This window comes from Ostrea edulis, chromosome 6, assembly GCF_947568905.1.
Source record: "Ostrea edulis chromosome 6, xbOstEdul1.1, whole genome shotgun sequence".
Classification (NCBI taxonomy): domain Eukaryota; kingdom Metazoa; phylum Mollusca; class Bivalvia; order Ostreida; family Ostreidae; genus Ostrea; species Ostrea edulis.
In genome coordinates this window covers 90,771,625-90,794,717 of record NC_079169.1, presented here as the reverse complement: position 1 = coordinate 90,794,717, position 23,093 = coordinate 90,771,625, and the positions used below count along the sequence as shown (strand labels likewise).

At 35.5% G+C, this 23,093-nt stretch overlaps 2 protein-coding genes across 12 annotated transcripts in view; one reads left to right on the top strand and one right to left on the bottom strand.

The window, feature by feature from the left end:
• LOC125646345 (cyclic AMP-dependent transcription factor ATF-2-like) overlaps positions 1-12,795 on the top strand; it is a 23,801-nt gene extending 11,006 nt beyond the window's left edge. For all 3 annotated transcript variants that reach the window (XM_048872587.2, XM_048872588.2, XM_048872586.2), the window contains 6 exons: positions 1,083-1,441; positions 1,740-2,004; positions 4,331-4,605; positions 5,334-5,493; positions 8,502-8,616; positions 9,400-12,795. In XM_048872587.2, coding sequence (XP_048728544.2) covers positions 1,083-1,441; positions 1,740-2,004; positions 4,331-4,605; positions 5,334-5,493; positions 8,502-8,616; positions 9,400-9,722 — 1,497 coding nt within the window. In that variant the 3' untranslated portion in view covers positions 9,723-12,795. The remainder of the gene's footprint in view (positions 1-1,082; positions 1,442-1,739; positions 2,005-4,330; positions 4,606-5,333; positions 5,494-8,501; positions 8,617-9,399) is intronic.
• Positions 12,796-14,091: 1,296 nt separating this feature from the next.
• LOC125683673 (uncharacterized) overlaps positions 14,092-23,093 on the bottom strand; it is a 70,733-nt gene continuing 61,731 nt past the window's right edge. For all 9 annotated transcript variants that reach the window (XM_056142671.1, XM_048925101.2, XM_048925102.2 and 6 more), the window contains 6 exons: positions 20,820-20,906; positions 19,932-20,096; positions 15,656-15,757; positions 15,264-15,506; positions 14,874-14,966; positions 14,092-14,719 (listed from right to left, as the gene is read on the bottom strand). In XM_056142671.1, coding sequence (XP_055998646.1) covers positions 14,651-14,719; positions 14,874-14,966; positions 15,264-15,506; positions 15,656-15,757; positions 19,932-20,096; positions 20,820-20,906 — 759 coding nt within the window. In that variant the 3' untranslated portion in view covers positions 14,092-14,650. The remainder of the gene's footprint in view (positions 14,720-14,873; positions 14,967-15,263; positions 15,507-15,655; positions 15,758-19,931; positions 20,097-20,819; positions 20,907-23,093) is intronic.

The following is a 23,093-nucleotide window of genomic DNA, read 5'->3' as shown; positions in this document are numbered from 1 at the left end:
ATGGAGTACATTTAACTATTTTATGTATAGAGTACAGTTTGACTATTTTATGTATGGAGTACAGTTTAACTATTTTATATATGGAGTACAGTTTGACTATTTTATATATGGAGTACAGTTTGACAGTTTGACTATTTTATATATGGAGTACATTTGACTATTTTATGTATGGAGTACAGTTTGACTATTTTATGTATGGAGTACATTTGACTATTTTATGTATGGAGTACACTGACTTTTTTATGTATGGAGTACAGTTTGACTATTTTATGTATGGAGTACATTTAACTATTTTATGTATAGAGTACAGTTTGACTATTTTATGTATGGAGTACAGTTTGACTATTTTATGTATGGAGTAGTTTGACTATTTTATGTATGGAGTACAATTTGACTATTTTATGTATGGAGTACATTTGACTATTTTATGTATGGAGTACAGTTTGACTATTTTATGTATAGAGTACAGTTTGACTATTTTATGTATAGAGTACAGTTTGACTATTTTATGTATGGAGTACTTTTGACTTTTTTATGTATGGAGTACATTTGACTATTTTATGTATAGAGTACACTAACTTTTTTATGTATGGAGTACAGTTTGACTATTTTATGTATGGAGTACAGTTTGACTATTTTATGTATGGAGCACAGTTTGACTATTTTATGTATGGAGTAGTTTGACTATTTGATATATGGAGTACAATTTGACTATTTTATGTATGGAGTACATTTGACTATTTTATGTATGGAGTACAGTTTGACTATTTTATGTATGGAGTACAGTTTGACTATTTTATGTATAGAGTACAGTTTGACTATTTTATGTATAGAGTACACTGACTTTTTTATGTATGGAGTACAGTTTGACTATTTTATGTATAGAGTACAGTTTGACTATTTTATGTATGGAGTACAGTTTAACTATTTTATGTACAGATTACAATTTGACTATCTTATGACTGGAGTATGGTTGGAGTATTTCACTCTGTAGTATAAATTTTCAGTGACAGCACTGAATTGACTGTTATATAACCTGATCGTGTGTGATGTTGGATTTATCTCCTCTTTGTTTTTTGTAGACCTCTATTGCTGCGGCTCTTCCTGGCCCCGAGTCCAATGAACTCAACACGCCTGTACCTCCCATCCCCCGCACAGTGGAGGATCTAGCAAGCGATAAAAGTCAATCCTGCGAATCATCTACAAAAACAGATCTGTCCTCTCTAGTGTTAAACCGTCTGAAGAGAGAGAAAGTGTCGCCAGGTCCGTCGTCTACCACAGACGATGTGGTGATAATATCATCAAGCCCATCAAAAGAGAAAATCAGCAAGCTGGTAACCAGTGTATTAAACATTCCTAGTCAGATGGAGGCCCAGAGCTCGGCTCCTTCCAGTAGGAATGTTACGCTGGTGACAGCAGCCCAGTCCACCACAGTGTCACCGTAAGTTTGGGGTCGCTTACTACCTTTATTAGTACAGAAATTACTAATTCTATATGTGTAACTGTAACCTTAAGGTAAGTAAAGAAATGCTTGCATGTATCATAAACAGAATGGTTGGAGGAGATCAATTTTTGGAAAGGGGGAGAGGAGGTAACAGTTTTGTATTGTATGAATGTAGTGTGTGCTTTATATGGTTGATAAAGACTCGAGTTTTTCAAGTGAAGTTTATACTAATATTTTAATGAGATTATTGTCAATGAGAACTACACTTTCTAAGCATTATAGTCTCTTTCCACAGTCCGCGATCTTCTGAGGTCCAAGCACCCTCCATAACGACCCAGCCCCAATACTCCATGCAGGTGTTCCTGCAGCTCCCGAATGGCCAGACTGTACCCGTACAGATACCTGCCAACACCACCGGCGGTCTACAGGTCGTACAGCCTAGTTTGATGACCAGCAGGACAGAGCAGCCAGTTGTGAACACAGCTACCCCATCACAGGCTCTCATACTGCCCGCTCAGTCACCAGCACCTGTACAATCTCAGAGTAACATTACCAAACAGGTATGTCACCAATCTACTCACCTGTACAGTCTCAGTCACATCAACAAACAGGTATGTCATCAATCTACTCACCTGTTCAGTCTCAGTCACATCAACAAACAGGTATGTCATCAGTCAACTCACCTGTACAGTCTCAGTCACATCAACAAACAGGTATGTCATCAATCTACTCACCTGTACAGTCTCAGAGTCACATCAACAAACAGGTATGTCATCAATCTACTCACCTGTACAGTCTCAGAGGAACATTAACAAACAGGTATGTCATCAGTCAACTCACCTGTACAGTCTCAGAGTCACATCAACAAACAGGTATGTCATCAATCTACTCACCTGTACAGTCTCAGAGTCACATCAACAAACAGGTATGTCATCAATCTACTCACCTGTACAGTCTCAGTCACATCAACAAACAGGTATGTCATCAATCTACTCACCTGTACAGTCTCAGTCACATCAACAAACAGGTATGTCATCAATCTACTCACCTGTACAGTCTCAGAGGAACATTAACAAACAGGTATGTCATCAGTCTACTCACCTGTACAGTCTCAGAGTCACATCAACAAACAGGTATGTCATCAATCTACTCACCTGTTCAGTCTCAGTCACATCAACAAACAGGTATGTCATCAGTCAACTCACCTGTACAGTCTCAGTCACATCAACAAACAGGTATGTCATCAATCTACTCACCTGTACAGTCTCAGAGTCACATCAACAAACAGGTATGTCATCAATCTACTCACCTGTACAGTCTCAGAGGAACATTAACAAACAGGTATGTCATCAGTCAACTCACCTGTACAGTCTCAGAGTCACATCAACAAACAGGTATGTCATCAATCTACTCACCTGTACAGTCTCAGAGTCACATCAACAAACAGGTATGTCATCAATCTACTCACCTGTACAGTCTCAGTCACATCAACAAACAGGTATGTCATCAATCTACTCACCTGTACAGTCTCAGTCACATCAACAAACAGGTATGTCATCAATCTACTCACCTGTACAGTCTCAGAGGAACATTAACAAACAGGTATGTCATCAGTCTACTCACCTGTACAGTCTCAGAGTCACATCAACAAACAGGTATGTCATCAATCTACTCACCTGTACAGTCTCAGAGGAACATTAACAAACAGGTATTCTTTGTACAGAAAGTTTACACAGGACCTGTCCTATACCAACATTGTCTTTGTAGTGAACACTTTCACAATAAAATCAGTCCTATCCCACATAACAACCACAAGACAAATGAACATCTACCTAAAGTAGTAAGTGCACATCACTAAAACAGCAAGTCAGCATCACTAAAACAGCAAGTCAACATCACTAAAACAGCAAGTCAACATCACTAAAACAGGCAAGTCAACATGACTAAACTAAGAAGTCAACATCACTAAAACAGGCAAGTCAACATCACTAAAACAGCAAGTCAACATCACTAAAACAGGCAAGTCAACATGACTAAACTAACAAGTCAAATCACTAAAACAGGCAAGTCAACATGACTAAACTAAGAAGTCAACATCACTAAAACAGGCAAGTCAACATGACTAAACTAACAAGTGCACATCACTAAAACAGCAAGTCAACATCACTAAAACAGGCAAGTCAACATCACTAAAACAGGCAAGTCAACATCACTAAACTAACAAGTCAAATCACTAAAACAGGCAAGTCAATATGACTAAACTAACAAGTCAACATCACTAAAACAGGCAAGTCAACATGACTAAACTAACAAGTGCACATCACTAAAACAGCAAGTCAACATCACTAAAACAGGCAAGTCAACATCACTAAAACAGGCAAGTCAACATGACTAAACTAACAAGTCAACATCACTAAAGCAGCAAAGACAAGTCAACATCACTACAGACAAGTCAACATCACTGAATTAACAAGTCAACATGACTAGAACAGACAAGTCAACATGGCTAAAACTGGCACGTCAGCATTCCTGAAATTGGCAAGTCAGTTTCACTTAATCAGCAAGACACCATCACTTAACTGATAGTCAACATCACTTAACTGATTAGTCAACATCACTTAACTGATTAGTCAACATCACTTAACTGAATAGTCAACATCACTTAACTGTCAACTCAGAGGACCCATTGTTATCTTGCTTCATGATCTACTTCAGCATTTAAGATACACTGATATCAATTTTCACACTTGAAAATGGGTTTTTGTTCCACCTAAATGAGATGATTGTTTTATTTCCCTTTATTCCCAAATTAAATACAAAAAACAAAACAATGGACAAAAATCTTTTCTTTGCTCAATGTTCATAAAGTGTTTAATGTTTTAACAGAAATTAAAAGCAGCTATCCAGTCACAGACTATTCCCTCACCAATCTCCAAACAAGCTCCACAGACACAAATATCTCCAGGCTATACCACGATTCAGATATCTCCAGGGATTAACCCATCAGTTCCACCATCCAGCTTACAGATCTCACCTGATGCAACGTCATACGTACCCGGAATTCCAAATCTCTCCAGCGTCAATGCTTTGTCACCAGATTCTTTGGACAGCATCAAATCAGAGATGCCATCTCCCGAGGCGGCTGACTCCACTGTCAACTTGTGAGTTTTGTTTGTTTGTTTGTTTGTGTGTTTATTTGTTTAGTCTTTAATCTGTGATTGTGCTTCTTTTCAGTCGTATAAAGGTTTTGAAAACATTGATTTAAAGGAATATGACATGGAGTTGGATTTTATTGTGTCAGGCATTTTAAAAAAGTCTGTTTCTTTGTCAGATTTTGGGAATATTGTCCCTTAACTTCTGGTTGTATATACAGAATTTATATTAATTGTTACAATACCAATTGATCAATGCTTAAATGAATACTTGTTTTAATGGGGCAAGGATGGAACTGAATATACTTTGAAAAGAATTATTTTCAATATACTCCAAAAACAGTCCGCACTGATCCCCACTAAATCCTTAAGTTAGGGACTACAACTTTTTTCAATTACTTGAATTTTTGGATTCCTTGAAGAGGGCAGTTCCAAGGATTTGTGCCTTTTAGGTACCTGCAGTAGATAAATGTATATGCTGCCCTGTCTTATTTTTACCCTTCTACTTGCAGACAGTTTGCTCCATTTTAAATTCGCAGACTCAGTTGTGTTAAAAAAAGAGATCAGAGAGAAAACAAATTTGCCCAGTCTTAAATTAGCCCATTTACAATTAAGGCAAAAGGAACGAAAATAGAACGATGGTGGGGAGGGGGTGAATATTCCTGTATACAGTCGTCCAGAGCAAATTTTTAGTATATCTAGATTAGACATGGAAGTGTCTTCTTTACTTTTTTCAGTAAGCGACTAAGATCAGATGATGAAGGGGATGACAGGAGAAAGAAGTTCTTGGAGAGAAATCGTGCAGCAGCGGCTCGGTGTCGACAAAAGAGGAAAAACTGGATCACCAATCTGGAGAAGAAGGGCGAGGATCTTCAGAATACAAATGGCAAGCTACAGGTACAATTTAACGAGGAAAAACATGATTATAGCAAAAAGTATTGAGGAGAAAATACAGATGTGTTGAATAATTTTATTGGCATTGGAAGTACATGATGTACATGTAGCATATTGCTAAAAAATCAATCTGCATTCAGTACTATATAAATATTCATATTGCTAAATAATCAACCTGCATTCAGTACTATATAAATATTCATATTGCTAAATAATCAACCTGCATTCAGTACTATATAAATATTCATATTGCTAAATAATCAACCTGCATTCAGTACTATATAAATATTCATATTGCTAAATAATCAATCTGCATTCAGTACTATATAAATATTCATATTGCTAAATAATCAACCTGCATTCAGTACTATATAAATATTCATATTGCTAAATAATCAACCTGCATTCAGTACTATATAAATATTCATATTGCTAAATAATCAACCTGCATTCAGTACTATATAAATATTCATATTGCTAAATAATCAACCTGCATTCAGTACTATATAAATATTCATATTGCTAAATAATCAATCTGCATTCAGTACTATATAAATATTGCATGTAGTTGAGGGTAACATTGAAAATTTTCACCCTGAGAAAACCATTGTCAACCTCGGCTATGCCTTGGTTGACAATGGTTTCTCGAGGGTTGAATTTTCAGTGTTACCCTCAACTACATGCAATATTTGTTTTATTATACTGAATGTTAAATAAACAACAAAGCAGAAAAACTTGCGTCTGTTGATATTTGATCAATCATGATCATGCAATGTTTTGTATATCTATGCAGGTATTCACGTTTATTAAAAATGCTCAAACGACATTGTTTAACAATATTCGGTGAACCGTACATGCATAAATTTGAGGCATGTGATAATTTTTATAATATCATCCGTTGTCAAGTAATGTTACCCGTCGGTGAATACTATCATGCTGGAGCATTTGGTTTCTGTTCGGTAACAAGAAGTTTTTTTAAATGCTTCTCGACCAATCAGATTCGACTAAATGACATGAAAGTATGATAAGATAAAATGTGGCTACAGTCTGAATAAAATAAGTCTGAATAAGCAGAATAAAATACCATCATTTGATATTAACCTGATTGTTGCAGGTGACACCACATGCTTTTTGGAACACTGTCACTTATCTTTTTATTATGAATTATATACATTTTCATATTCTGCTTAAATCAATGTATAATTTAACATTTTTTACTTGTTCAGAAAAACCACATTTTACAAATAGTGAGAAGTGTCAGTTTACAAGTGTTAAAAAATGCCATATTTATCAAGTGTTAATAAACCCAAGTTTACACATGTTCAGAAATGACATACAGGTGACTCTCGATGGCTAGAACTTTGATCTCTCGAAGTGAAATTGGGTCATGTAAAACACATTTCATTGTTTTTCACTCTCGAAGTGGTGATAGCGTATACCCACCGTTACCCAAACGTGAAATAATTTCCGCTTGGGCCTGACCTGGATTTTGTTGAATGCCGGAGGGGTAATTAGGTGTTTACATAGTTGAAACATTGCAGGTGCTTCTTTGTGGAGGTGACACACTTGAGTATATAATTGGCTAATTGGTCAGTTTACACCTTGCACTAGGTTTTTGAGTGGTGATGATTAAAATTATATATAATCGGACTATGAATAAAATCTATAATTATGTCTCCGAACACAAAGTGTCGGAGACATATTGTTTTTGCTCCGTTTCTTATTATTCTTATTTTCTTCTTCTTCTTCTTTTTATTCCTCTTCTTTCCAGAGAAATTTGTCCGCTCGATTTTATGAAAGTGTTTCGACAGATCCACTTCAAACTTTGTGAGCTGATAGGGGGTCATGAGGAGGGGTGCAATCAACTTTTGAAATTTTCAAAATGGCCGCCGTTTCAAAATGGCGGCGAAAAACCTGAAAAAATCAAGGTTGTCGGATTTCAACCAAATTTTATTTCTAGGGTAATTTGGTGACCCCGAGTTCATTCCCACCCTTAAAAAAAAAATTTTAGCAGCCATTTTCAAAATGGCCGCCATATCCCTATATATTTGAAAGTGTTAAAATATCTACAACATTTGGGTTCTTGGGTAATTGGAGGGTCCACAGTTCATTTCTAGCATCAGTATTTCCTTCCAATCTATTTTCAAATGTTTCAAAATGGCCGCCATTGAAGAAAATGGTGGCGAAAAATCAAGTCCATCGGATTTCAACCAAACTTAGTTTCTTGGGTTTTTTGAGGATACTGAGTGCATATCTGGCATCAAAAACCATTTCTAACATGGGGAGGTGTTCGGAGACATTTGTGTTGGCATCCCAACACAGTTATAGCTCGTTTGTTTTGACGTGACGACAAGAGAGTAAGTTTTATACATAATTTAGAGATCTACAAACTGTTAAATTTCTCGAGTTTGTTCTTTTTGTGTAAAGTTACTCTAAAACATCGGTTTACTCATTCGTTAGAATCTTCGTTTTGGGGTAAAGCGACATGACATTGTGCTCTGTTTAGTTTGCAATAGTAAAGCGTCATCGGAATTTGGTTTTGTATGCCTATCTAAGCATGATTAAAGAACAGATAAATACATAAACTTTGAAATGTTTTTATTAATGTAAAATAAGGTTTTTTATTTTAACATCGAAGTACCTGACGAATATGAAGGAAAACATGTCAAAATGATATCATATGATCTGTTGATATACATTTCTGGTTGCTGTAAAATCTGAACCATACCTGTGGATCTTCAATTTCGATCTCTCAATGTTTTATCAAGGTCCCTTGAACTTCGAGTTATCAAGAGTCACCTGTAGTTCACAAGTGTTAATAAAACTCATTTTACACATGTTCAGAAATACCTCAGTTACAAATGTTCAGAAATATTACAGTTAGAAATGTCACAGTTACAAATGTTAAGAAATGTCTTAGTTTACAAATGTTAAGAAATGTCTTAGTTTACAAATGTTATGAAATATTACAAGTTTACAGGTGTTAATGAATGCTTGTCGATTACTTTCAGAGTGAGGTTAACGTGTTGCGTGCAGAAGTAGCACAACTAAAAACCCTACTGTTAGCACACAAGGACTGTCCCGTAACATTGCAGCAACGATCCCAGGGACAAATCCCATTATCATGTGAGTCTGAATAGAAGAAAAGAAAGATATTGTTTACATAGGTATTCATTTTAAAGGGACTGGTTCACGATTTTTGAACAAATTAGTTTTTATTTTTGATGTTTAATATTAAAAGTATAACTCATTTTATGTTGACAACCAAAATTTTAACCTTCTGAATGCAAGAATAAAAGCTATATTTTAGCCTTAAATATGTGTTATGTAAACAAAGACTCGAGTCTTTTTATGTATACAAACAAATAAGTGACATATCAATGTTGTAATATAAAGCATCTTAATTTTGCATAGTCGCACATTTTAACTTTTAGATGAAACATTTTATCCGAAGAATGCTTGAAATGTGAAAATTATAATCAACTTAGATCGATATCCATTTCTTTTGAAAATTTCATAAACAATAACATACCGCAATCTTTGTTTACAAAAAAATAATGAACTCTATAAAATGAGCTTCCGTGATAATGTACAACCTTAATTTTTATGTGAAATCTTTTAAACATATTACACAGTAGATTTTGATTATTAAAAGTGAAAATTAAAATTTTGGAGAAAATCGTGAATCAGTCCCTTTAAGGGCAGGTCAAAATTTTCTGTGATAATGATGAAATGGTCATTTATCTTCCATTGTGATATCAAGATTCACATAAAGAATCCATTTCAACTTGCCCAGGTAAAAATCAAATCCCAAAAGAGAAATGTAAACATTTGTAAATGGGGGGGGGGGGGGAATGAACACAAATTCGGAAAAGGTGTATAAACTATGCAATTATCTCTTTGTTGCAGTATCTACCTGTATTGCAGACCAAGCAGTAAGTGTAAATCAAGGAACCACATCAGCTCCACAGGTGACAGACCTGACAGGGGCCACAACCTCTGCCCCCAAGGAACTAATAGAGTCCCTAACCACTGCGGGACTTATTCCCGGGGCGATAGTTAAGACACTGGACACTGGTCTAATCACCACTCAGATAGTCAGCCAACCAGCCCCCGTGTCACAACCCACCACAATTACCCTAAACCATCCGGCTCTAACCGGAAACAACCAGAAAATCTATACCATCATTCCCAAAGTCATCAAAACGGAATCACCACAACTGAAAAAATAACCCTGGGACATCAGTAGTTTTTTTTCTACTGATGGAAATGACAATAGATAGATTCTTCACCTCAGTAACCAATCATTGATGGAAATGACAATAGATAGATTCACCTCAGTAACCAATCATTGATGGAAATGACAATAGATAGATTCTTTCACCTCAGTAACCAATCATTGATGAGTGAATGGAGAAGAGAATCATGGACAACTCATTTTACCGTACTAAAATCATACAGTCGGAGGTTGGCCTAAAGATTTTTTTGTCCGTATTAGGTAGCATGTGTAGTGGTTTGAAAGGTGGGGAAAAAATCACTTTCATTTTCATGTGTGATGCATTATGGTATATTGTACTATTTTTTTTTTCTACATCAATTTTATTGAAGTTTTATATTGGCTCTGTTATACTCTTTTTAAACATTAACATGATACATGTTATTATATTGATCATAATATGCATTCTGCGCTGGAGCATTACTAATTTTGTGCAATGTATATGGTTGAATTATCTACACGTAGCATCTAGATTTACCATGTGGAGTGTTTGTGTTGTTATGTTTTAATATCTTGCAAATCCATTTCCCAATTATTAATGTTTCATCCTCTGAATGGAAAGTGTATCTGTACATTATACCATACTTACATATCCCGGTCTCTCCATTGCATGGAAACAATAGTCACTAATATACTGTATATAACAGCTACCTGTGGATTAGCTACCTGTGGTTCAGCGTGAAGAACATTACATGTAAAGTGTTTGTTACATGTTTATATATATATTTATATATACAGTGAAACTTGTCTAATCTGACATTCACTGGGAGACAATTGTTTCACATGAATACAGTGTGTTGGAGTTAATAGTGTAAAAGACAAGGAATGTATGAAATTGAGAATGAAAATAAGAGCCAGAATGCCCAGTGAAACGGATTTCACAGGTGTCGGATCAGGCAGTTTTCACTGTATACACAGGTGTCGGATCAGGCAGTTTTCACTGTATACACAGGTGTCGGATCAGGCAGTTTTCACTGTATCATGTGGTATCATTATTATCAGATTTCATAACCAAGCTTAATTGCAGAGTTTGAATTCTACAATGTTTATGTTTAATAGAATACGGTATTTGTTTATGATGTACTGTGTTGATTTGTTCCCCGTTTGTGTGTACCGGCTTACATCTAACCTGTTTTATTAATAGCATTTGCCATGAGTTCTGCTGATTTATATATCACCATTTTATGTTGTTTTCATCCAACACTTCTGATGTTTAGTATTTCCTCATTTATTTTTTTCTTAATATGAAAGTAAGATGCTGTTAGCTCTCATTTCTTATAAAGAAAAAAAAAATATTAGTACATTGTAAGCATTGTATCTAGTCATTCACACTTAACTTTATTTGATATGTAATTTTTAAGATATGCCATCATGGTGTAATTCATATTTTGTGTTGTGTATAAGCATCTCATTGTACATAGTGGCATTTCCTCCACAAGGTGTCCAGGGTTTGTGATGGATATCTTGACATGTGAATTAGTAGTGTACTCCATTCGTATCATTCACAAACATACAAACTCTAGAATCTGTTTCATTCTCCTTCATAAACAAACAAAATCCTTTTCTTTCTTTCTTTTTTTTTTTTTTTTAGACATTCCAGTTTTAAAACAATCTAATAAGACACTCGATGGTCATGTGCAATACTTTATTTGTAGTTTTACAATCTTTTCATACATAGCAAATGCATTGTAGAATTTTTGTTCAGTGCTGGATAAAGGGAAAGAAATTTTTGATCTCATTCTTTTTTTGTACTTGCTTGGTCTTTGCATTGCATTAAGTATATTTTAGAATATCAAGTCATGTAGCATTTATAAAGCTCTCATGAAGACAGAATTTTATTTGTTTTTGATAAGGTGTATATTTAGCTTGGATTCAGATCATTTAAGATTGGCAGATCTTAAGATTTGCCTGTGAATTTTCTATAGAATTGTTTTTTTTAATATGCTGTTTTCTCTAGAGATATTTTATACGAGTCTGTTTTTAACTTGGATTTTTCATGGGTCAAAGGTTTTGTGAAAGTGATTTGTGCATCACAGAAATTTGTTAATTTTTACTTCACTGTTAAATGTACAATATTTGTACATTAGGAAATATTTTTAGATCCAATTTTTGGATAAATTTTATTCTCTTTGTTTCAGTCATTTTGATCAAATTTGGTAATAGTTGTGCATCAGGGATACAAATCAAATGGGAAATCTGGAAAATAATACACTAGTTCTTCACCATGCGAATTGGTCCATGTTTAGTTGTTCCAGCAACTGTATGCTTCGTAGTCTCTGCAGAACTAACAATCACTACAGCTATAGTAACTCAATGAAGGGTGTTGCCATGAAATAACCCTTAAATATTTAAGGTTCTTCAGGACGTGAAATTTTATTTTAAATCCAATCATATGTGACCCAATTAGTTTTTATTTCTAAGAATGTGACCAAAAATCATGCTTGTGCCATATTTCTTCTAAAATCATGGTTTGACACCATGTCTTGAAAATTGGCTTCATCCAAACAACAGCGAAATTAAGGTTTAAATTGTCTCAGGTTGCACGTTTTGGGTTAATTATGAAGTCTGAATTTATATACATTGTCACAAAGCAAGCATTATGCTTAGCTTTAATTAGATACATGTATATAATTATTAGAAATGAGTAAAAAGAAGGTCTATACTGTCTGTATCTCCATGGTAAATTTCAACTCGCCCACTCAGTATTTTAAAGAGTGGCTGTTGTACTGCAAAAGTCTGACGTCAGTTAAAGCCTCGATGAGAGTGGATTTGTTTGTTACTATAGTAATAGTTTGTTATTGTGCTTGTAATTTATGGTGTTCCTTTATTTGATGTTAACATATGGCAGAGTTTTCCGGAATCAATTATATTTATAGCAAAAGTATTGTAGTTCATATTCATATCATCATGCCTTACATTTGTTGTTTTTTCCTTCAAGTTTTGATGGAAATATAATTAAGTTGAACAAGAATTGTGTTGTCTTTTATTTTATTCAGACTATTGTCAATAATGAATATTTACATTTCTAATGTTTTTGTCTTTGATATTAATCCTTAACTTAGCAAGCGTAATGATAGCCGTTTCCTTGTAAACGCACTGCAGTTGTAAACTGCGTATGGATCTTGATAAATATAGTGCGTATATAACGGCTTTGAATTCTGACAGAAAGCAGAATGTAAATATAAGGTATAAACCACAAATCATGAATGGTTAATAAATTGTACTAAATTTTATAGCTTTAATAAGGTATTCAATGAATAACGAAAGGATGAAAGTTAAGTAGATGAAATTTACATGACTGATAAATGATTAGAAGCTGACCCTTTTGCGCTTGAGACTTTTTTGAAGATTATATGCCCCTGGTAGAAATAGGGAAAATCTTAATTTTCTAAATAAAAAATTGCGGTAAATGAATAATTTTTAAAAATATTTTCATGAAGAGAAAGTGTATGTAATTTTTTACCATAAAATTTGTATGAAAATATAATTTCTTATTAAAGTATTTTAATAAAACATGCTCTTCCCATATACTTCAATGAAAAATTCTAAATGAAATAAATCTAGCAGTAATCAAAATTTTGAAAATTCTTATGGTGGATTATCTCTCTTCGATGAACCCTTCAAAATGATACCATGATTACAAAAATCCCATCATCCATTTACTAGAGATATGAAATTTGATCGTTATACATTGAATACTTTAATTATGGACTTCAGCAGAATTGTTTATCGGAATTACTCTGGTGAACTATCGTAAATGTTTAAATCTGTTTATACCAGGATAATGCATATGAGCTCAAGAGCTTATTTGTATTGGGGTCCCTGTTATAGTTTCCACAGATTTTTGTGTGAGGGGTCAATTGTGTAGAGGGAAACTGGAGTACCCAGAGAAAACCCATTTGGAGGGGGACCATCATTCCCTCTTGCATACAACCCAAGGACTGTGTGAAGTGAGGGTACATTCTAGACACCGTTGTGATTAAATCCAGTCTGTTGTTCATCAACTTTCCAAAAATTTTAATTCAACAAACCCTGTAGCGGTCACCCATCAGAGTGCTGAAAATGGCTCGCTGTTGATTAATGTGCATGATCAAGAGAGACTCTACCACAACACTAGAAAAGCTAGCTCACAAGTGACAGTACAAGTCCCCCCCCCCCCCCCCCCCCCCCCCCCAACCACCACCACTACGGGAAGCTTCGTCCCGAAGGTTAGTGTAAGTTCGCTCTGAATGTTTGGCACATCTTCAGCATCATTTCCAACGACAACCACCGTCGTCCCCGGAGACCACGTCCGTACCCAGAGTTTCAAAGCGACAAATCACCACTGAATTTCTCCTTTATAGTTTATTTAAATAAATAACTAACAATTTACTAATAAACAACAAAAGGTGTGAAAATGTATACATATAATGTAAGATACCACACAAAAATTATCACAGACGCTTTGGTAAATATATTTCTATCATTTTCACTGAAAATTAAAAATATACCCTTTATATAACAGAATATTTACAAAATCAAACACTAAAGCTACAGTGTTATGATTAACAGTTTCCGTTAACAAGCAGTCATACCATTCATATTTCCACAATGGTCAGTAGCTGAAAATGACGAGGGTATATTCAGCTCATGTTCTGTGTATGTTTCTCCCCTTTCTATCATAGGTCTCTAGCAATACAACCGGACCATAATAAAGACATCTATCATTACATATTCAAGTTGTTTATCAAGTAGAAATAATATAAATGTCACTGGTGCAAGCTACACCTAAACCACTGCATGCATGATTTGGCAATTGTAACATTTAAAATTTTACACGCATAAAATCATGTGTTTATGACGTAGAATTATTGCATTATCTCCCTTGGTGTGGCACAAAGAAATTCAGTTCTTCAGAGTTGGAGCACTCCGGAGACGTTTAATGTACTCCTGCCCCCATTCTCTCAACAAACCCTGAAAAATAATGGTACATATACTGGTAATTCGATCAAATTCAGCAATTTTGTTTTCAATTTTCCTGTATACTTTGAAAATCTGAGCAAGAATTTCATCTGAACGAAATGTTTTAAACCACTATAATGAAGATTTTAAGAAAGTCCAAATTTACCTCTGCATAGTTGAAAGATTTTGCAATTTTACTGTATATTGGCCTCATTTCTTCGTCTGTGTACAGGTACTTTGCAATCTCACCCGGCATGCCCTTAATTAGAAACCAGTGAAATTACTAAGTAGGCATAGACCAACACATCTGACATTCTACTGTACAAGTCGTTATTTACGCTTGAGGGAAATTTACACTAATTACTGGTCATGTAATAAGTATGTAAATTTCCCTGACACGTACAGTTTTGATGCAATATATATTATATTCAATTACCGTGTACTTTTCCCCCCATGCGTAATGTTGGACGTGGAAAAGTGCGTACTTAACCCCCAGTGTAAATAAGCACTTTTACAGCATTAATGAGGTGTGTTGATTTGTCCCCTGTAGTCTTACCATCATGGCTCTCCCACGAGACACGGACACACGACGCACCAGGTACAGCATTGTCGTAGCAATCACCTTAAGGTTACGCTCAGCAACGTCTGATAGCTGCTGATTTGACAATCCGTAATCCACTGGTTTCATCAGCAGGGTGGTGATGAGACTTCTGGACATGAAGATCCCAATTATTAACATGAACGCTTCAGGATCTCCAATGTTTGTTGTCCGGCCGTTCTCAGAGAATTGTAGTCTGTCCTAAAATTGTATATTAGTATCTGATAAAGCTGATTGTACTTCTATACCAATTTTTGTAAGAGTTATTTCCCTTGTCTCAGAGAGCAAGAGAGAGAGAGAGAGAGAGAGAGAGAGAGAGAGAGAAAACAAACCTTTGCCTCTAGTCTTACCAGTTCTACTTGCCAGAAATAACCATCTGGGAACCTCTTTCCATTCTTGATCAATTCAAACACGGCAGATTTTCTGTGGGTTCCTAGGACACCAGTGCTCGGCTGAAAATAATTAAACACATTACAGTTCCACTATTTCTGAGTGAATGGTGAGTAATAATGTTATGAATGCAGAACACAAGGTGAGCAACCATTGAGTGAAGATGGAGAGAAGCCAAGTAATCACAGAGTGAAATGTGAAAGCAAAATGAAAATGGACTGGAACATTATCACGGAACAAAGTGACAACTGAATGGAACATTATCACAGAACATGAGTAAAAACAGACAGGAACATTATCACAGAACACGAGTGAAAACAGACAGGAACATTAACACAGAACACGAGTACAAACAGACAGGAACATTATCACAGAACACAAGTAAAAACAGACAGGAACATTATCACAGAACACAAGTAAATACAGACAGGAACATTATCACAGAACACGAGTAAAAACAGACAGGAACATTATCACAGAACTTAAGTGACAACTGAATGGAACATTATCATGCAACATGAGTAAAAACAGGAACATTATCACGGAACACGAATAAAAACAGACAGGAACATTATCACAGAACACGAGTAAAAACAGACAGGAACATTATCACAGAACTTAAGTGACAACTGAATGGAACATTATCATGCAACATGAGTAAAAACAGGAACATTATCACGGAACACGAATAAAAACAGACAGGAACATTATCGTGAGTGACATCTACACAAAGCAAATGGTGTCAAAGTGACTTCTGACCTTTTTATTTTTCCCCTTTCATATCTGGAAGGATTTCCCCTCAATTCTATTGTTTATCATTTACCAGACTATACAATGAAAAAAGGTTACATTTAATTGTGTAGCGGTTGGCCAGGTTTGATCACCGGTGACCAGATAGCTCAGTTTAATAGTAGAGCTCTTGACTAAGAGATCAAGGGGACCTGGTTTCCAATCCTGGTCTGGTCCATTGCATTTTCTCCCTTCTAGTTACATTTGGCCCTGTTTGACCACCCCTGGATTTGCAGATGAAAGTCCTGCCAGGGGCAAAAAATCTGGTTATGTGTCTTCGTGGGCAATTTAAGGAGGGAGGAATTTAGTGGTATGATTGGTTCGATTGCCAGTGGCCAAATAGCTCAGTTGGTAGAACACTTGACTAGAGATTCAGGGGGCCCGGGTTCGAATTCCGGTCTGGTCCGTTGCATTTTCTCCTTTTGGGTTACAATTGAAAGAGGAATGTTTTCTTTATCTATAAACAATTCATACTGTGTCATGTAAGAAAAAAATCGCTAAAATGCATCAAAGATGCGTATGGCCAAGTTGCAGTTTGGAAAATTATGCATGCTTGCATTCACGAAGTAAAAACATGCACGTATTTAATATAGTTTATAAGTATGACGCTTTGAATGGCCGCAATAGGTATTTAGTGTGATAATGACCTTGACCTTTGGATTTCAAAAGCAACATGAATCTTGAATGTCATCAGGATTTGAAGTCTGATAAACATGCACCAGCAAGTACATGTATAAAAGTTAGAGGCAAGCTCAAATCTACAGTATATAGTGAAAAAGAGACCTTGACCTTTGACCTCTAAATAAATAGGAACCTTCCTCTTTTGGATGTGATCAAAATATGCAAGTCTGACAAAGACACACCAAGTAGTATGAAAGTTAGAAACCGGACAAGCTCAAATCTATCGCATTTAGTGACAAAGAAACCTTGTCCTTTTGACCTCAAAATAAATAGGAACCTTCCTCTTTTGGTTGTGATCATGATATTTAAGTTTCGCAAAGATGCCCCTAGTAGTATGAAAGTTAGAGACTGGACAAGCTCAAATCTATGGCATTTAGTGATAAAGTGACCTTAACCTTTGACCTTAAAATAAATAGGAACCTTCCTCTTTTGGATAGGATCATGTTATGTAAGTCTCACAAAGATGTACCAAAAAGTAGGAAAGTTAGAGACCAGACAAGCTAATTGTGGACGCCACCCACCCGACCGCCCGCCTGACTGGACACCCATCCTTTGCCAATTTAAAAGCCGAGATTTGCTACACAACTAGGTTAACAAGAGTACTGCAAACGGTACATAATACGCCCATGAAATGCTTACATAGGGTGTTTTTCTTGTGTTATAATTTGTATAACTTTGCTTCAGGTAGTATCAGCCATCATGAGGTTGTGACAAACTTTCATATGAACAAAGGGTCTTAGCTTAAAAATCGAGATTTCCTCAAAATGGACCAAGTTCAACAACCTGTAATTTTTTCAAAAATGGAAGAAAATCAAATCCTTCCCCAGATGCACATCTTCAATACCCATACAAACACTCCACAAAATAAGATGGTCCTCACTTAAAAACTGTGGGAGGAGTAGGGCGGACAAATTATGTACCCTCCATAGAATATTAATTTCCAAATAGACCAAGTTCAACAACCTGTAATTTTTTCAAAAATTGTAGAAAATCAAAATCCATCCCACATGCACATCTTCAATACCTATACAAACACTCCACAAAATCAGAAGGCTTTCACTTGAAAACTGTGGGAGGAGTAGGGTGGACAAATTCTGTACCCTCCATATAATAATTATTTCCAAATAAAGGGGCAAAACTCCTGGGAAAAAGGTTGAAATGGATCAAAATTGCAGTATGATCTAGAGTGACCCACAAAGAAGCTACACAGCAAGTTTCAGCATCATATGTGAAAGAGAAATGAAATTATAAAGAGAAAACCCCGAACGGACAGACGGATAGAAGGACGTACAGACAGCGCTGTACCATAATACGTCCCGTCTAAAGACGAGCATATAAAAAATGTCACTTTTGAAAATAAATGAGAGTATGAACTGTGATATGATCATCTGACAAAGTTAATGCTTACAATATACAACACTGTTTTACAATGACAAAGTACGATGTCGTTATCAATTATATTGTTTCCACATCGTCAATTTACAAAGTTATAATTGACCACATACAAGACTGTTATCAAGGGTTATTTAAGATAATGATATGTTAGGTTTATAGTTAAGTTTTGGGTCAGACGATATATTTATAGGGGCCACCTTACCCTAAATGATGGTGCCTCATTAATGGGGACTGGCATACTAGAAGTATTTCATTATATGGCACCAGTCCATGAACTTGTTAATCACTCCTCGTAGAGTATCAAATTTTATATTCTATTCACAACATAGGAAGGGATACCTCAAACTTAAAGGGCATGGCACAAATGATAGTGATAGTCAATACAATCATGATCAGATATCGATACGATATCGACAGGAAAAATATCCCAAATGAAAAATTACACACATATTCGTTACGGTCAACATGATCATGATTCGACACAATGTAATGGATATCGACATGATAGAAAAGCAGTTATGATTCGACATCAATACCATATCGTTGATATCGACAGAAAGATTGACTAAGATTAACAGCGACTTGTATGATTCAGATGATAGTCAACAATAATGATTTGATGTTGATATGATATCGTAAATATTGACAAGAAAGAAAACCTCAAGAATCATGATACCATAGCAATACGATATTGACAATACAACCCCTTAGGATTACAGCCTCAGTACAAAACTCAGTATAGTTGAAGTAGTTGATATCGTGCTGATATCATTTCAATATTGCCGATGTTGTCGATATCGTATCTACATCGTGTCTTGGACATAACTCAGTGCTTTGGATGGTAAATACACCAAAAGTGAGATATTAAGTTGGGACAGTTTTGCATCCTACATTAGACTGATGATAAGTGAAGATAACAAACAGTGATCAATCTCATAACTCCTTTAAGGAATACAAAATAGAGAGTATGGCAAACACGGACCTCTGGATATACTACAGGCGGGATCAGGTGCCTAGGAGAAGTGAGCCTCCCCTGTCGACCGGTCACACCTGCTGTGAGCCCTATATCTTGATCAGGTAAATGGAGTAATCCATAGACAAAATCAGTGCACCAAGAACAGCCTAACAATCAATATGAAACAATGATATAAAGAATAGATTACCAGAGTGTTTCTTGAGGGACAAAAAAAATATGAAAGAATAAGGTAATTTCTGCATAATTGTCTCTGCCAATTCTGCACATGACACCATGTTACTGTTTTTTATACCGGACTCACATAATACAAACATACTTTAAGAATTCTGTGATCTGATACAGTTAAAAACATGACCATTTCCCCAAACAAAAAGTCAGTTAGTGACTCCACTTACCATTATCTCTGTGATGTGGTAGACCAGATTTTCTACTATGTACTGCAGTTCCTGAATCATGGTCTGTCCCTCCCGGTCCCCAGTTCTACCTCTCACCAGGTTAGATAGATCGTATGCTTTAGGGTTGATTGCATCTGCGAGGACTGGGTAGATATTTCCACTTGGCTGTAAATGGAATAATTGTGTTTTGTGGATTAAAACTTGCTTATTCTATTAAGGAAATATGTCTCAACATTCTACAGTCAATATTTTAGAATTTTTTCTCCTTAATTTTTTTTAATAGAAAACAACGAAACTATTGTGATGTTGTAATTTTGTTGGAGAGAAATTCTTTCTCAAACATCTAAGTATTGTATCGGTAAATTACCAACTTCATCATGTATCATAAATGTCCTCTATATAAAAAGTGAGGGGGGAAATGGCATTGGTTGAAATAAAAATTTGTGGAGCAAATATTTCATCCATCTAGTTTTAAATGATGGGGCACACAGATATAAAACATAGAGATGCTGCAGATTGATAATGAAAACATTACACTTACACTGACATATATAAAAACATAGAGATGATGCAGATTGACAATGAAAACATTACACTTACAATGACATATATAAAACATAGATATGGTGCAGATTGACAATGAAAACATTACACTTACAATGACATATATAAAAACATAGATATGATGCAGATTGACAATGAAAACATTACACTTACAATGACATATATAAAAACATAGAGATGATGCAGATTGACAATGAAAACATTACACTTACAATGACATATATAAAACATAGATGATGCAGATTGACAATGAAAACATTACACTTACAATGACATATATAAAACATAGATGATGCAGACTGACAATGAAAACATTACACTTACATTGAGGTATATTCTATGAAGAGCTGCAACAATTTCTTTCAAAATAATTCCAAATAAAAATACACTGCTCGGTCGACTCCCAGCATTCTGCAACAGCAACAAACACATATTCAGAATTAGTATACCAAAAGACAATAGGGGTTACTTGAATGTTAATATAGGTATGATAAAAGAGAGTATCGATGGAAATCTCTTAAGAACATTGTACCAACACTTTTAATATATAATTCTTCCGTAACGTATTCCAGTGAAAGATTAACATTTAAATATTAAATTCAAAATGAAAAAACACTTTTTCCAACCCGAGTACTTTGTGCATATGTGAGAAAATTGATTATTGAATACTAAAGTTAATGTGAATACAATACAAACAAGAGGTTCAGGGTTTACACTGCTCACTTGGGGTGTTTTCTAAAGAAAGGTGTAGATAGCAAACAGTGATCAATGTCATAACTCCTATAAACAATACAAAATAGATAGATGGGCAAACACGGACCCCTGGACACACCAGAGGTGGGATCAGGTGCTTAGGAGGAGTAAGCATCCCCTGTCGACTGGTCACACCCGCCGTGAGCCCTATAAATCTTGATCTGGTAAATGGAGTTATCCGTAGTCAAAATCAGTGTGTTCTCTAATATGTTCTCTCGAGTCAGTCAGTCAGACATGCTGGTACATGTATTGTGAATGGAACTAAATTCTCCAAAAACATATAACAATTTACACTTCAATATTCATCAATGTCATCGGTGATGTTTCAATGTTATCCTCAATGAGAAAACTATAACACATTCAATGATCTTTTTATCAGATACCACTTAAATAGACTATGTACATATAGTATGTTACATTATCCCAGTCAAGAGCAAAGAAACGAATTCATAGTTGTGCTAAAATATGAAAATCTCTATATTCATCTATTATCAAACATAGAAGGTGTTAAAATCTCAGTCTGGTCCGCTGTATTTTTTCCCTCCCGGTTACATTTGGTGCCATTGACCACCCCTGAACTTGCAAGTGAAAATTCTGCCAGGGCAAAAGCAATCTAGTTTGTGTGTCTTCGAGAGCGAAGACATTTAAGGAGGGATGAATGCAGCAGTCAGTTCAATTGCTGGTGGCCAGATAGCTCAGTTGAGCACCTGGCTAGAGATCCAGGGGGCCCTGGTTCAAATGTTGGTCTGGTCTGTTGCATTTTTTCCCTTCCTGTTACATTTGGTACCATAGACCAGCCCCTGGAACTGACAGGTGAAAATGCCTACCAGGGGATTAAGATCTTGGATTGATGTCTTAAAAGTGTGAAGACATTTAAGGAGAGAGGAATGTGGTGGTCAGCTGGGTTCGATCGCTGGTGGTCAGATAGCTCAGTTGGTTGAACACCTGACTAGAGATTCGTGGGGCTGGGGTTCAAATGTTGGTCTGGTCTGTTGCATTTTCTCCCTTCCTAGTACACCTGTATAGTGGTACTTAAAAAGCAAAAAGTTAGACAACCAGGCAATACCCCCCCCCCCCCCCCCCCCCCAATGTCTGACCTTGGGGTACTATTTAATGAGTCTGCATATAAATATATCTATCACTAAAGACTACTTGAAACTGAAACTGTGATTTGAAGAAGTTGAAAATATCTGCAATATTGCATTTAAAACAGACAACAAATTCACTTCAGTCAGAAAGTTTCATATGTGGTTTTGATTCAAATAACAAGTTAGAATTAGGTGTGACGAACTACAGAGTTAAAATACTGTATAATGGTAAAAAATAACATGCACTCTGAAAACAGTGGTGTTAATTTGTTAGTAATCAACGGAAGGTTAAAATTACAAGAAAATATAACACAGCAAACCAACCTTTGGAACCTCAACATCTGAAACACTGACTAGCAAAGACAGTCTGTTTACAATACATGGAAATAAAAACGGGTACAAAAGGAACGAGAGGAGAGAGGATGCTGGGTAGATTTAAGTTCTCTATGAATCTAATTAGTAGTTTAAAGCAGATTTATCCAGTCTCAGAGTGGTTTTCTCATCAATTGAAGTTACCTTATACATCAAAAGCAGTGCATAACCACATCGAGAAGCAAATGACAGATTTGTAATAATTTGGGCAAAAAGAAAAGTGATTATTTTGAATAGGAATACAAAATGGTATAAAATGTAAAATTGATAAACCTTGTTCTTTGCTAAAATATATTTTGCTAAAACAATCAATTAAATTATAAAAACAACTTCTGTAACATTATACGATTCTCTTTTGTAATGTAATATTGTGATTATAAATATC